This window comes from Acipenser ruthenus, chromosome 2 (assembly GCF_902713425.1).
Source record: "Acipenser ruthenus chromosome 2, fAciRut3.2 maternal haplotype, whole genome shotgun sequence".
Lineage (NCBI taxonomy): Eukaryota > Metazoa > Chordata > Actinopteri > Acipenseriformes > Acipenseridae > Acipenser > Acipenser ruthenus.
The window spans coordinates 108,763,787-108,780,456 of record NC_081190.1 but is presented as its reverse complement, the minus strand read 5'-3'; the positions used below and the strand labels follow the sequence as shown (position 1 = coordinate 108,780,456).

The 16,670-nt window shown below is 38.7% G+C and overlaps 1 protein-coding gene across 6 annotated transcripts in view; it reads left to right on the top strand.

The window, feature by feature from the left end:
• Positions 1-16,670, top strand: part of LOC117409421 (peroxisome proliferator-activated receptor gamma coactivator 1-alpha-like) — a 275,767-nt gene that overhangs the window by 227,015 nt on the left and 32,082 nt on the right. Inside the window, exon 1 of one of the 6 annotated variants that reach the window (XM_034015439.3) lies at positions 16,159-16,494. The exons of 3 other annotated variants lie outside the window; for them this stretch is intronic. In XM_034015439.3, the coding sequence (XP_033871330.3) occupies positions 16,360-16,494 (135 nt within the window). In that variant the 5' untranslated portion in view covers positions 16,159-16,359. Of the gene's footprint in view, positions 1-16,158; positions 16,495-16,670 lie in introns of those variants that run through there. 2 more of the 6 variants (XM_034015442.3, XM_034015441.3) reach the window with 2 other exon arrangements.

The following is a 16,670-nucleotide window of genomic DNA, read 5'->3' as shown; positions in this document are numbered from 1 at the left end:
GAATCGGCTGGCTGCCGTTTTTATTAATAACAAAAATAAAATAAATATTTAAACAAAAGAACACTTGCGCTCACAGAGCCAAATAAAAGGGTTAAACAAAAACAAATCACGAACACAAAATCCACAATAAATAATAAATAATACAGGTCAGGCTGTAGCCTTCACTGTTCCTGTAATCGTTTTAAACGCTCTCGTTCCTCTCCTCGCTCTCTACTCTCGCTCCTCTGGACTCCCACCTCGAGTTGGAGAGTTGCAGGCTTTTTATAACAGGTGACCATCTCCCGATTAGCAACAAATTAAATCACCTAATTAATTCGGGAGATGGCCACCTTCTGCACGAGTTCTAATTATTACTCCTGGCAGAGGACGAGCACCGATCTCGCCTCTGCCAGGACACGTTTTAAAAATAAAAAAAACAATAACACGGCACTCGGCGACAAATACAATAAATCATAATAAACAAAAACAATAATCTGCACAGGGGCGGAGGGGGAGACCCCGATCTAAAAATAAATAAACAATGTACAGGGCTGCTCGCCCTGTTACAATGACATTATAATGTTTGCGTCCACTTAGTATTCCAGATCCCCGCCCAATTCCATACCTCTTTTCATCATTTGAATACATTTCAATATCATTTAAATGGATTAATGATGGCAAAGTGCTAATTTCATAGCGGATGCAGAATGCCAGGTGAAAAACCATACTTTACATACGCCACATTTTTAGTGACCGCTAAAGTCCTACTTTACGCCAGCTAAACATGGTTTTTGGCAGCAATATTGGTGTTTGCAGCCACAAATCACTTTTGCACATATCCTTACATCGTCCCCATAATGTTCTTCTGTCACCTCCAGATCCTTTCAGGCCAGTAACCACTTTACATGTATTTGTTTTTCAGGATATTACCACAAAAGGAAAGTGTGTTTTGATAAGCTGATATTTGATAGAGTGCACTGCCGGGAACATATTTTTACACAGCATACTGTGCTTGTCAGGAACATCATATATTCACTAGTCTGAATATAGGCTGCAACATTAAAATGCAGCAGTCAACATTTTAAAACATTGATTTTCAAATCCACAGAGTTAAAAAAGAACAAAATACATCATACTATTAATTGAAAAACAAGTAATTATCCAAAGACATGGAAACATAAACCATAAACCAGTAATCTCTGATTTAAATAAGCAGAAACTATCAATGGATTAAATAAGCAAGCTTTATAAAGTGAAGCACAATTTTATTGATCAGCAGCTATTGGTTCCTTCCGTTTCTTGTTTTGGCAGCAGTCAGGCCAGAAGTGTTTACCTGTAGCTTTGGTTCACAGGAAGTTGAAGGAAACGAGACTTTTCCTTTTTTTTCAAAAGGCTTAAGCTGTTTAATGCTTCACTACCTTATCCCACACATCCATCCTGTCTGGGAGAGTTTTGGCTGTTGTTGTTGAGATGGCATGGCTTATCTGCATGTGCCTAATTCCAACCAAAGGAAGATTTTCTGGCTCCTAGCAGGCCTAGCAGTGGACTCTGTTTCACTGGATAGCCTTTTGGGAGTCCACATGTTTTAGAGAACCATTTTATACGAAAAAAATATTTCAGCATTTTTCTTACCTTACGTGTGTATGGGTCAATGCATGGAGTGCCATAGTGAAGCAACAAATTCATTGATAGATGCCGATGATTGATATCTGCTGTTGTGTGTGTGTGTGTGTGTGTGTGTGTAGGTGTGTATATATTGTGGGAAAGTGAGGGCTAATAAGTATGTCAGTCTGAGGCTGACAAGATCTATGTTCCCCTGTTAAGGTGAAAAACTTGTAGTTCATGATAGGCGTCATGGCCGAAGTGGCTGGGGAAACTACATTTCCCAGAAGCCTTTAGGGCTGATGGTATTCAGCCAGAAAAGGAAAAAACACCTGTCTAATTGGGTAGATAGGGTGTTCATTGACTGAGTGTTTGCAATTATCTGTCCTATATAAACGGTCCTTTTGTTCTTAGTGAGAGGAGAGAAAAAGGAAGTGGCAGGAGTGTTGAATGTGGAGAACGTAAGTACAGAGGGATTAAAATAATTGATAAACTGGATTTGAGACAGGGAAACAGCTTAGCTGTCCTGTGTGAGTTAGGGACTTCAATACAGTGAAGTTAGTATCTTCAAGTGAAGATAGGCTTTTGGTTTGTTCTGTTTGTAAAAAGGGTTTACAGTATTTTGGTTCAAATATTTACTCTGTTCCTGTGTTTTGTTTTATTTTGTGAGAATAAAAGTGCGCCAAGGCGCTGAACGATAACTCTGTCTGTGGATGTTTGCTGTTCCTGCCGCTAGTCAGTCTTGACTGCCCGCCACGCTACCACTATATATATATATATATATATATATATATATATATATATATATATATATACAGCCACGTTATTGTCTAGTTTTATTATCCTCTTTCACAAGAATCGTGATAAGTCAAGCAGCATAATGCCACAAAAATGTGATATAAGCAAAGCATTTATATTATAAGTCCAGTAGCATAATTCATGGGTTGCATCATCTTAAACTAATGCAAGGTATTTTAAGCAATCTATTTTTAAAACGATTGAGAGGAGATTGTCCAAGGATATTTAGTTAACAGGAGATGCTCCAGTTACATCATAGTCAATAGGGCTAACTGGGTGAACCGAGGTACTTTAAAACTGAAGGCACTGTAATATACAAGCTACTGTATCTAAAAAGACGCTCCACAAATAATATTTAAATATTATTTAACTATTTAAACAGTTTTGTAGTTGAAGATTCTCTATAGTTGATCTTCTGTTGTCTTCCACTTAAAGTGGGCCTGGCCAGTATTTGGATGTGAGTTGTCCTTAGAAAACCAGGTTCTATAGAGTGTAGTACTTGCGGCTTAGGAGGAGTCAAACTCCCCTATTGATGCAAAACTTAACCAAGGAGGGTTGTGAGATCAGACATTAACCCAATGTCCTGTTTGCTTTTTGAACACTAAAGAAACACAACACTGTTTTAGAGAGGAGCCCGGCTGTTAACCCAGGTGTCAGAGTTAAAAGGTCAGAATGTCAGAATACGCCTCACTAAATACACCGAACCTGCCCTTCCAACACCTGATATAAATTATTCCTGAAAACCTTGTGTTGCATTTGAAGAAGGGTCCAGTTCATGGGATAACGGACACTGGATTGCAACAGTTGGTTTAGGTACTAATAGAGGAGTATCACTCCAAGAGATCTCCGTTCAAATCTGCTTTAGGTCACAAGTGATAGTAGTCCATATGAAAACCTCAACACAGCAGCATTGGCTCCTTTGCTGTATGTCCCAGGATTGACATGTAAACAATTTTTTTCTCAGAGCAGGCCACATATGTTTGCATTGCAATGTAGGGTAAGCTTACATATCTCCTGCCTGTGATATTTCACCTATGTGGATACTTTAGAGGGGACTTCAGTCTCCACTGAGCATCATGCGCTTTCAAACATCACATCAAACATAAAATAATCCCCCCTGCCCAGCTTCTGTCTGTGATCTGCACATGCCTCAATCCATTCTGCTGTACAAGCAAAAAGATCTTAAACGAGAGGTCAAACATGCTGGGTTGCCCTTGGCAAATAATGCTTAAAGAAGAAAATTACAGCATATAAACAAGTCACCCTGTGCCAGTTTGTAAGACACCATTAAGATAAATAAATCTCAGCTTGGCACCTTCTGTGGAAATTGCTTTTTACCAATGAACTAGAATACACAAAACTAATATGTATACTTTGCACTTTGAATTAGTCTAGAAGCTTCAAAATGTACAAAAAGTTTGAAAAAAGAAGCATTTTTTTCCTTTCATTTCCTGTCAACAATTGGCCGTATCAAAGACATATTGAACCAGGTTTTGTTAAATTTTAGGAATCTGTTCTATTCATGTTATTTTAATCACTGCACAAGTTAATGAAAGCTGATGTTGGCATTTTCTGAGTTTTTAATTATGCTAACAGCAGTAGCATGCAGTGCCTATGCATGTGTTACATATAATGGCTTTCTGTTCTATTTCCACCCTCAGATGGGGGGTCAGTCACAAGGCACTATGGCAAATACCTCCAGGATAGAGGATCACTGTGATCCAGGACAATACAAAGTGTTAGCTTCTCAGTTATGCAGCGCCAAGTCATGTGATTACCCACTAAATTCTTTCCCTTTACAGCATCATAAAAGGGAGCACCAGCCACTGTTGCCATTTATATTCCACTGATTACACCGGCTATTTTCATTTCAGGCTGCTGCTGCCTGCTGCAATCTAGCTTGTATGCTGAGCACTAAAAGGCATTCCAGCAGATTTCATTAAAATGGATATTAGGTATGATAATCTTGCAGTCAGCTGTAATGCTGCAACAACGATTTGATTTAGAGTTTCCCCAAATGTTGTTGTTATTTTGTTTTTCAAACAATGATTAACCCCTGCATTAACTGAAGAGAACATATATCCTTATTAGAAAAGTGCCATAAATTATCGGGTGGGGGGGGGGGGGGGGGGGTGCTGCAGCATCCTGAAAGCTGTTTGCGCTGGTTGTTTATCAGGAATCCCACTATTAACTTCCTTGCCACTAGTCTCAGATAGAAATTTCTCACAAGTATCAGACATGCTTTTATTGATCAGTTTTCTAATATCCTTCGTTGTAGCTTTTACGATATATATATATATATATATATATATATATATATATATATATATATATATATTAATTTAAAATATGTATACTTCTTTTTTTAACTGCTCAGTTCACACCACACAAGCCCCACCCCTATTTACTGAATGTACAGCAGTTATCTACATGGAAAGGAACCATATTAAGGGTGGGAGAAGTACAATCTGGGGCTTTCACAAGGTTGAAACAGGCCGTGTCATGTAAGTTGTCCTGAAAAGAGTATATGTATAAACATTTAAAGCATTTTCCTACCTGTGGCGTGCACCAGATGGAGGCTGTTAAGCAAGTAGAAGTGCCTTATAGATAATATAGTATGCTAAGCAGCTTAACACCACTCTGTCAACCATGGAAAGTGAGTATGACTCACTCAACACATCTATATATCTAAAATGATACATCATAAACTGATTGTGAGTGAAACGGTAGCTCTTTTTAAGCAGAGGTAAAGGCTGGACAATCTGGAGGTTTTGGTAGCAGCAAATTCAAAAAATAAATTGTGTGTGTAAAAATATGAAACATGTTTTAGTAACATAAAAATACTGAAGCAAGGTTTTTTTTGTTTTGTTTTTGTTTTTATGGCTCCTTATGAAATCCCTAAATATTGGTATAGCCATGAAGGTTAGACAACTCTGATAGCATAGCTAATAAACAGTAGTAAATGTTTTTGTTAAGCTTCCGTACATCTTTAACCCTGAGCTAGTTGGCATTGTGATGATGTAACAGTAGAAACCCAGCTGTTTTGTTTGGGGGGGTGGGGGGGGGGGGTGCTTATGTTTATTACGTATTTCTGGAAAGAACTACAACCTTTGGTATGTGTTTACTTCATATACTCGACTCTCCATCATGCATGGACCTTGTAACTTCAAATACTGTCCCTCTGCACATGCAGCGATTATTAATTAACATCCCCCATGGGTGAACAAAGGAGCAAACATTAAATATCAAGGCATGTTTAAATCCAGTAGGCTAAAGCCTATTGCTTAATTGATTTAGGCGCTCCACCAAGTTATCAGTGAGAGTGCTACCCTATATCTTGTTGTCATAAGACACTGTATGAAAGAGAAGAAAGGGAATGTGGAAGAAGCAGGAGCTCGCATTTGCAGTTGCCTGCTATTCCACACCACCTCCCCTACTTGAGACCACACGCACACACACTCACACGCACACGCGCACACACGCACACACACACTCGCACTCACGCGCACTTACACGCATGCACACACGCACGCACACACTCACTCACACACACACACACACGCACACACACACACACTCACACACTCACTCACACACACGCACGCACGCACACACACACACACGCACACACACATTTGTGTACCTGTCAAAGTAAGAGTCTGGTACACATTTCCATTAATACACTGTTGTGCTGTGGTTACAGTTTTTGAATATACACATGATAGCCACAATAGCTTTGCACTGACACCACAAAAAGACCCATCATGCATTTCCATGAAAAGGGTCTGAAGAGATTTGCATTGGCTAATTAGTGAAGATTCTAAACCGGAACATTGAGAGAGCAATGAAAAAGTAACAGAGTGCGAATCCATGAAAAAAGTGGCCCCATCGACTGCTCAGTGCTGCCTGGGACTGCATATACAGATATATGTTTAAATACGTCAGACTAAACAGATTAAACCTTAGATAACTGATTAATTAATTAGAGAAATCATATCCCTTACAGGTATTCTGTAAATATAAAAGCTGCATCCACATGTCACAGATGAGTTAGAGACACAGTTGCCCAAACAGCAGATCTGACAGAGTTGGCAAATTCAGCTGTTTGTAGGAGCTCAGGTGTGTCAATGCTTCTATGCTGTAGAACAGTTTTTCTTCTGCAGATGTCCACTTTCAGTACAGTTCAAGGCAGTACAGTTGTTAATGAATGGTCACACATCCTTTCAGATCAATTGAAATACAAATGTCACTGGTTGTGTTTAATTCTGTGTTAACTAACACATGATTTCATACTGAAGTATTTACAATCGAAACTCATTTATATGAAACCTTTAATGAACAATAATTTATCGTGAACATGAAATTATTTTAAAGTGTCATCACGTTTAATGAAGTAGCTTTGCCTTGTGCAATTTGTAATTTGTATTAGTAAACACAAAGCAATACATGGCATCTAGTTCAGCATCGTACAACGTCATTTTATAAATGTTGTTGAAAATTGGCTGTGATGCCTTGCCTTGGTTGGACTGCAGGAAAAAAATGAACCTAATTACCGAAACACTAATTAATTACAACACATTAACTAGCAGTAATAAAAATGCTATTAAGTAAAATGCATCTACCATTAACCTAACTGTAGTAATGTTGAGTACAGCAGGATTCAATAAACAAAAGCAGTGGAACCTGACACAAAGGTGTAATTAAAAGGTGCAGGGCCATACATTACAATGCTAGAGCGCATAACATTAGTAATGTAACAGAAAATGATATTCTAGAATATATATTACATTCTTTCCAAGTGCACCATTATACACTGTACTGCCTTAGTGCAGATGCAGGACTTAATCCCTTTTGACATTCTCTCTGAAAAATCTTTGTGTATTATTTATGTTTTGCTTACACCATATCACCAGCTTTCTCACCTCAAGTTACTCTGGGGATGTTGCTATGGAGATTATAGCTGAGTACAGATCATTTTAGGTCAGAAAACTAATCTGAACCCAGTTACATTTACTGATTTTCTTTTTTTTTTCATCTGGGTTTCATTTATAAAGTTCAATGTACAGTATAATAGGTACATTATAGTATGGCTTTACAAGCCCTCAAAAAAATACATATTTGGTTGATGTGTTATCAATTAATTGACATTATACATCAACCATAACTTTTAAACACTCAGTAGTGCAACATTTAGAAATAGTAACAAGCCTTAATAAGTAATGACAAACATTAATGACAGTAAGAAATACATAACCTGATATGCTAAAAATTAATAACAAGAACAAGCTCTGACAAACAAGTACATGCTGGGGCGCTGGCAAACATATAAGTGAGAAAGAAAATTTCAAAATCAAGCAAAGTAGAATACCTCTAAAGCCCCTTTCCCACTGGCATGCTCTACCTGGGTCAACCTGGGTCAGTTACGTGATTTCACACTGCTTTTGACAGACAGTGCACAATACGGGTATCAATGAAGCAGCTTGTTACTGACGCTTCAGAACAAGTCAATGAATCATGGTTGAGTTCCTTGGTGAAAGTTTTGCCCGGTTTATTGGCACAGTAACTTCAGTTTATCAGGATTTAAATGCATTTTGATAATTTCCCTTTACCATCCCAAATCAAAAAGGGTTACTTGTTTTGAATTTGCAATATATTTTACAGTCTGTTATTAAGTTATTTTATGCACTGGGTTCAATTTAGAAGTAATATGGATTAGCTAGCATAAATTATTCATTTACAAACAGTTTTGGATTTACAGTAAATGGTTCTATAGATTAAATAAATTGCCATCATATTTGATTTTTTTCTTGTTTAATATTCTATTGTTCTATATTGTTGTTCCTGCCTATATTATTATTTTCTGTCATTTCTGCAACTGTAATTTTGTATAGCAATTTTCCATTTACAAGCCCATGTTTATCACAGATGCAGAAGGAATATAAATTACAGTTGCACACCCCTAGTGGTCATTTGTAAAACACCACACTTCAGAAACTCAGCATTTGGAAGTTGTTGAAAGTGGAAGTGGTTGAAAACGGATGCAGTCATGATGAATCATGATGTAAACAGAAACAACCATCGAAACACAGTTAATAGGATATAAAATAGGTAATTTAATATTTTGGAAATGTAGCTGGTTATCGTTCCCTTAAATCTTTGTTCATGGTATACCACAGAAAAATGTCTTACAGCAGCGGATTTTAAACCAGGGGACAGGCCCCACTGGAGGGGCTGGAAGTTAACTTTTTTTTTTGTACTGATTCAGTGTAGGGTTGAAGAATGTGTTACCTGCTTAGGCTGTTTGAAAAGGCATTTTGAAGTTCAAAATGTGTCGATATTTATTAAAATATTAATATAATTAAATATCAACATTTTTAAGGCAACCAATAGCCACATTTCGTTTTACACATCAGCAAAGAAGTGCGGGCAAGTGTGGCCAGTGCAGCATCTTTAGCAGAATATTCTGATGGTTCTCTACTTGGACTGCAAACATACATTCAAAAGGAAAAAGGGGCTTCCAGAGCATTGTGTTACAGTGCAGTACAGCATGCTGTATGGGAATAGTAAGGTTGGATTTCAGAATGGATGACCTGAAACTTAGAATGCTTCAGTAGTTACAGTTCAGGATGGGTAAATCACCTCATAGCAGTACATTTCACCCTTACCAACCCTTGAGCATTCCTGTACCGAAAGGATATCTCTCTCTCTCTCTCTCTCTCTCTCTGTGGGGCACAGAAAATGGTACTGCAGCCATGAAGTTGATGTGATGAAAAACAGCTGAGATATCTCTATGAACCATTTGCTTTGCTATTATGGTCCACCTTTTCTGTCACAGCACGCTGCCTGGATTCCACTGCCGATAAGGAATATCGAGCAAATTACAAAACAGCTATCTTAGGTTATCAGTTGCAGCGCTTTGGACCTCCCCCTTGCAAAGCTTTCTTTACTGCAACAGTCACCATTGAAGCAATGTTTTCCTCCTTTTTTATCAAGAATAAAGTTGTGATCCATATGGCTAAGGGAATAATGTACATGGCAAACCTATTTGAGCAGATATGAAAGATCAAAATACAAACAGACGTTACTGATAAATAGATATTGTACTATATACTTTACAACAGTGATGTTTTAACCAGTTTCTTGGTTGCTAGTAAAGTGACAACAGTGCTTCATCTTTAATTTGTTATATTATTATTATTATTATTTATTTCTTAGCAGACGCCCTTATCCAGGGCAACTTACAGAGAGATGTATATGATATAAATCTCACAATATTATGAAACATTGAGGGCTGTGAATTAGTAAAGGGTCTTTCTGAAGTAAAAGTACATGGTAATGTTCTGCCAGCATGGTCTAACTGTGAATTAACATAATAAAATCATGAAAGAATGGGGGAGCACAGTAGTTGTTTTATCTGGTAAACAACTATAAGTGCTGTTCCCTTTCAAGTACGAAATGTAACCATTACTGTATGGGTATTTACTTCCTAAAGACCAGAAACCTGAATATTGATATACCAAAGCTGCTCAATGAGCCTGACACAGTCATGGCCCGCCCCCGAGGGTACATAAGGACTGCGCTCACAGATCTCTGTGCCATTTTTCCTTTCAAGACTGACCTGGTCGGAGAGCCTGGTTCAGATAAGTACTTGTTGTTTTTGACCATATAATTTTCCACAAATTATTGTGTCTTACACTTAATTTATCCAATATTACATTAATATGCGATATTGCACTACAGCCTGTTGCTTGTTACGTCCTAGCACGGCAGATGCTGTTCCTGCCTGAGGCCAGAGCACGCCAAGGAGGCACTTAAGAAATGCTTATCCTGCATCTCTGCGGAGCACCCTGCGTCCCTTACTCCTGCTCAGTGCTCTTCCTCCTCACCCTCTGTTAGAGAGGTGGCTGTGTCCTCACCCCATGACTCTGTGCAACCTGGAAACTAGCCCAGGCAGAAAACTGTCCTCACAGTATTCCTCATCCTCTGCTTATCCTTCTCCTCCCCTGAGGAAGAAGAAAAAGAGTTTTTGTTCCAAGCGATCGGCAGACTCAGAGCAAATGGAAAAGCTCTGGGCAGGTGCTTCCCATCAAGGAACTGAATTACTACAGGAACGTTCTGCGCCGCCTCTCCTGTATCCCCCCAGTTCACCCGGATTTTAATTTTGAAATCCAGTCTTCTTGGGATCACCCAGCAACAGCTCCTGCTGTTTCCCGGTCGATGGACGCCGTATATAGGGTGCATGATGTGGAGAAGCTGGGCCTGGCCCAATTCCCACCGGTTGAGGTTTCTATTGCTGCCGACCCAGGCACCTAATTTAGCGCTCTTGTCCAAAGACGCTACCTGCCCCAACAAGCAGTGCTGGGTCTCTGAGGTGACCGTCAAGCTAGTCTATTCAGCCAGTGCGTTCGCCGCAAGGCTAGGCAACTATAACAGCATCCTGGTAGCCTTCCAGTGCCATTTGATGAGGTCCCTTTCTGAGAGCAACAGGCCCTCCCCACAACAGTTGGATAAGCTGCGCCTGGTTAACAAGAACCTGCTCCGTGTGTCCAAGCTCAGTGGGAAGGCTGTGGGTAGGAACCTGGCTGTGCAAAGACCGCTACAGCCGGCTGTGCCCGCTGCTAGAGGTGGTGTTCGGGACCGGCCGCGGGTGCTCGATGCGGAGGCTTTAATAGTTTAGGCTGCCCTGCTCAGAGATACTATATACTATGTGTATATCAAATTTGTTGACGAAAGAGTTGATTTGGCCATTTTTTCATCATTACCATCATAATCAGTGTGAAAAGTGCTTGCAGCCAATGATGATTAAGCCTAATTGCCTTATTTACTGAGATTATGATGGTCATATTGAGTGAAAAGGAGGCTGTGTTGTAAAGCCTAGAGCGAGCTTCTGATTGATACTGTGGCATAAAGCACAGGAAGTGAATGCACACCAGAATGGGCTTTTAGTATACTGCTAACTGGCATTATAGTTATTAATAGAAAGACAGTGACCTTTTCTAAGTACACATTTATATTCAAAATCCTTATTCTTTTACTATGTTTAAGATTCTGGAACCAAAATAAAAACAAGTAACAGAATGAACATAAAAAATAAAACACTTACATGGATTGCTGTAACCTTTCTGCATGCCATTATGATGAATTCGTAATTTTGTGAGAGTGTGGCTGTTCAATTAAAAAAAGATTGCCCACCTTAAATGCATTGCACCATAATTCTCAGAGGAAAAGAAATGACAAAACATTTAAGAAGAATTTCCAAGTTTTAACTAAATCCTGTACTTTGCCTTAGATAAATAGCTGCAAAGAAAACACTGCTTATAGTATTGAAGTGCTAAACTGTAGAGTGCTGTGTGTATTGCTTTAGATAATGCCAGCCAGGCACACTTGTTTTGGCCCAATAAAAGCCTGACTCCACAGAGGTTTTCTTCAGTCTATGTGAGAGTTGATTTATTTGAAGAAGAGAGATGGTGGTGGTAAGGCTGTCTGTCACCTCTACTTGATTCTAAGTGATTGCTGTGAGGCACTGGAGCTATCCACTGTTTTCTTCACTATCCATGCAGTTGGAGGTACATCAGGTTCACTGACAGGGGGATAGTTCTATTAAAAATGGGAAGTGACTGCAACATCTCTTCCAAGTTGTAGATTCTGTTCAGCAGCCTGCATCAGTAAGATTAAGGTATTCAAAAACACAACCTTTTTTAAAATATGATGGACAATAAGCATAAAGCTTTTTTATTTTTGTTTTTATTTTAAGTATTATTTATGGCATCCTGATGTGTTTTTTTTTTCTTTAAGAAGCTGGTGTGGATATTTATGTGAAGCTACTGTGCATAATTGGAAACAGTAAAAAAAAAAATGCAATTCAGGGTGCTGTTCTGCTTCATTCATTTTAACATATGACCCCAGTGGGTTCACCAGTGTTTTATTAACCAAGGTTACTACAGTGCTGCATCCAGTTTCCTGGCTAGGGGATTGCTAGTTATTAACTGGGATTGGTGCACCAGAGAATTGGTTACATGTTTTATTCCTGAAACTACAGTGTTTGAACACAGTATTACTGAATACATAATCTAAATTCTACAAGATATGGTGTATGTGTCCAGATATCTACAATCCTCTTGGGCTGCTACAGGAGTAATATCAGTGAGCAACTGAATTTGATTGGTATGGAATCTTGCGGCATCCCACAAATAAAAACCTTTTAAATCTCAAAACCATTAGGTCCCATTATTTGTACGTCTGACATATTTATGTTGTACTTTTGCCACACGTGACCATACATTTTGATGGTTGCTGGTTGTTTTTGGACTCATGTGCACTGCCATATTGGTTTAATTTGGTTTAGTAAAAGACAATAGGCTGTTTTCTTTCTTTTATTGTGAAAAATCAATTTCAATCTCAACAAAAGGTTGTCTGTAAAGAGCTCAACCATAAATAACTACAGCTGACTGAAATACAGTGGCTTGGCTGGCTTTAGTGCATTCACTCCCTGGTCTCAAGAATGGGCACTACTTTTCATAATCTTTTTTTTATTATTATTTTTTATTTAGTAGTCTGCAATTGTATTTATCATTTTCTCCCCAATTTGGAATAGCCAATTCTTTTTAGGCTGAGCTCACCGCTACCACCCCTGCGCTGACTCGGGAGCAGCGAAGACAAACACACGCTGTCCTCCGAAGCATGTGCCGTCAGCCGACTGCTTCTTTTAGAACATAAGAACATAAGAACATTTTGTTGAAATGCTTTTACACAATGCAGGCCCACCATGCAGCCACCTCAGAGCTACAGCGTTGGAGGGCAACGCAGCTCTGGGCAGCTTACAGGCAAGCCCACAGGCGCCCGGCTAGACTACAGGGGCCGCTGTAGTCTATTTATGCATTTACTACAAATTAGTAAATATGTTTTATTATTATTATTATTATTATTATTATTATTATTATTTCCTAAACTACCTATTACTTCACTGTTAAAATAGTTAATGTATACTAGCCTTCTGCTGTGATTCACAATGTGGCCTTTTAAGATGTTTATTTATTTACACTTCATTTGCATATTCATATATGACATAAAACAGCTTTGCTTTTCAATACTTTTTTTTGTAATGGACAAAATGTTAGCTTTCAGTAATTTTGCAAGGGAATGGTCTTGTCAGTGATAGATCTGCAGTTATCTGTAAGAGATCATTGCTTGTTGTGTGCTTAGTTTGAGGAGTGTACCCCATACTGTGTTCTACACCTCTGTTAAACGCATGACTGCCAGGGAGGCATTACATTCAATTTCAAGGCTCAGTCCCCACAAATCCCATCACGGAATTGATAATAATCTATATGGTGTTCCTATCAGTTCTTATTATATGAGGGTTTCCCCTAGCCTGAACCTGACACCACTGAATATTAGGGTATAAAGGATTCAATGCCTGTAAACAGCTCATTAGTTATGGAAGACCAGTTAGCAAACACAGCAATTCTTACTTTTTAATTTAATAGTAGTACTGAGCAAGTTGGCCAATTTGCAATTCCGCTGCAGGGGAATAAAACTTGCAGGGAGAAACCCTAACTGATCATTCCTAAGGGCCTGTAGTGAACAACTAAAGGTGTTACTGCATAAACTGCATAGCATGAGCAGAAAGTAACATTTTCATAGGGGGGCACACAACACCTCTAAATGATAGCCTTCTTCAAGTCGGTACGGGTTTCTTTTCTTTTTTTCAGTTTTATTTCTAGCTACTCATATTGTTTAATGTGTTGCATAACATTCTTCTAAGTTTATGTTTACTTGATTTTTATTTAGCTGTTTCTCAAAGGAACCAACTTCCTGCCGTTTCGGTATGTTTGAAAACAAACAGTGGAGGTACTTAATGGCTTTTGATGCCTTGGCAAATACACTCACTTATTTCTATTTAAATCTATGTGTAATTATCTACTATTCCTTTCTATTTAAACCTTCAGACATCATGGTATTGAATATATGTGTGTGTGTGTGTGTGTGTGTGTGTGTGTCTTTACTGTGGCATACTATGGTAAAAGCAGTACAGTAGCCAAATGTTGAAAAGCATGATACAGTCATATGAAATAGTGAAATACTGATAAAGCCAAGGCAACTACATTGTAGTATGGCTTCTGCCTCTGTGCTTGCAGGCATGTTTTTTCTATATAAGTAACAATGTTAACACAGGACATGTTCTGTGAACTCTCCCTTGAACATGAGGCATTTCAAATATTGATGTTTATAAATGTTTAAGCTTAGATCCTCCACTTTTGAATGAGTCAGCCTATATGCTTTATAACACGCATTAGGGAGGAAAATAAATCCCTTTTAAATTGTTCCAATTATCTCTAAATTTAGATCCAGTTATCTAAATCTACCGCACAGCGCGCAATCTGATGTACATTAAACTCCAGAGTGAGTCACCGAAGTTAGTAGTACATGGTGCAGTGATGCAATTCCCCATTACAACTCTGCTAATGGATATCTTCATCTAAAGCAAAGGGATACGTAGCGTTAATATTTTCAGGGTGGGAGTACAGCATTGCAAATCAGACTTGTTTAAACTAGTGTGCACTGATGTCACCAGAATGAGATTGTCGGTGGTCTTAATGTTTGGCCATTTCAGACCTCACATTTTTAAATTGAGTAGTATTTCAGTTCATCAAATTGGTTTGAATGTGTAGCATCTTTATCAACTTTTACTTTAATGCTATGTCTTTAAATGGAAGCCATATAGACATGTTAAAGATGTAGTGCCTCATACTGTTTTATTTGTTAATATTTAAGTGTGCTGTTACCAGTAAGCCTATGCTCTTTAACTGTTTCATAACCCACAGCTGCTACCAGTATTACCTAGAGAATATTAATTTGGCGAACAAGGGAAATAAGATGTAAGCAGATGAACAAGGGTCTGATATAATACAGATAACAGAAGAATGAGTCTGGTTAACAAACTTGGGGGGAAAAAAAATACAGAATTGACCTCATTTTGAATATAGCTGTCAAAACAATATTCACTTAAAAAAAAAAAAAAAAATTGTGTAAGTTCCTTCATGTTTATCAGTCGCCACCACCGTGCCAAAGCGAGCCAAAAACACATGAAAGACAAAACATATATTACCGCAGGGAGCTGCAGACGCATTCGTGTATGTTTTGAGTGTCCACAATGGTGCGTTGGTGTTTTTGTTTTTATGTTTTTTTTCTCTTCTTGTTTTGTATCCAAAGCCTGTTGTCATTTTAAACGCAGTCATCTGCCGTCTTATCAAAACTCAAGCCCAATGCAATGAGCAGATCAAATGCAGGTATGACTGTGTATAAATAATAATCATGGGAAAATCGATACCGGTACAGAATCTACAGCGTGTATGTGCGTCGGTTTATGATTTACTAATTTCGGTCTTCTATGATTCCACTACCTAAATCATTTATCGAGGCTGACATACATATTGCAACATATTAAGATTTAACATCGTCAAAGTACAGTGCATGGTGAAGGCTAATATTTAATTGAAAAATTGAAAGAACAAAGACACGGACAAGGATCGATTTAATTTGATGCCATTTATTTCATATTATGTGCCTAAACTGCTGCCTGCCGAGTTTAACATCTCGAGTGTGACATAGCTTCCACTTCCCGATGATATTTTTCCCGATCTGCTGTGCGGACAGATCCAGCGTGGGGAGGTGTGGTATATAAAACACTTTAATCAGACGGGGCTTCAGTGGAATCAAAGCTTTAGTAGTTCAAAAGACAACTGTACGTGTGCCAAACCCCGCCTCCATGGCAGTACGTCGTTGGCCTTACTAGTGTGTTGAGGGAGTGACACCCCTGCTTACTTTTATAGCTTTGTCATGTGATGGTAAGCAGTTGTAAGACAGGTGCCTCGGTTCATTCTCAGCAGAAGGGGGCAGTTCCCTGAGTGAGAAAGCAAACAGAGAGTGTGTGGATATCATTTGCTTGATTTTGTGTGTGTGCCGTCATTCACTGGCTGGATGGCGTGGAACAGGTGTAACCAGGACTCTGTGTGGAGTGAAATAGAGGTGAGCTGCAAAAATCAAAACATTCTTGGAAGTGGTGTTGGAGGGTCGGAAGATTTTGGGAAGATGGACTATGGAGATACCGATTGGGTTAGCATACAGTTTTACAATTGATGTATTAACTGTGTGCTTGTTTCATATGCCGGCGTGTGCAAGAATTGAAAAAGGAAACAAAGTATTGTGCTTATTATTTCTTACTTATATAGAGGGAATAAAAAGGGTATTCCAATGCTTCGTTCTAGCATGCTTCATAACGCTGTCGCCGG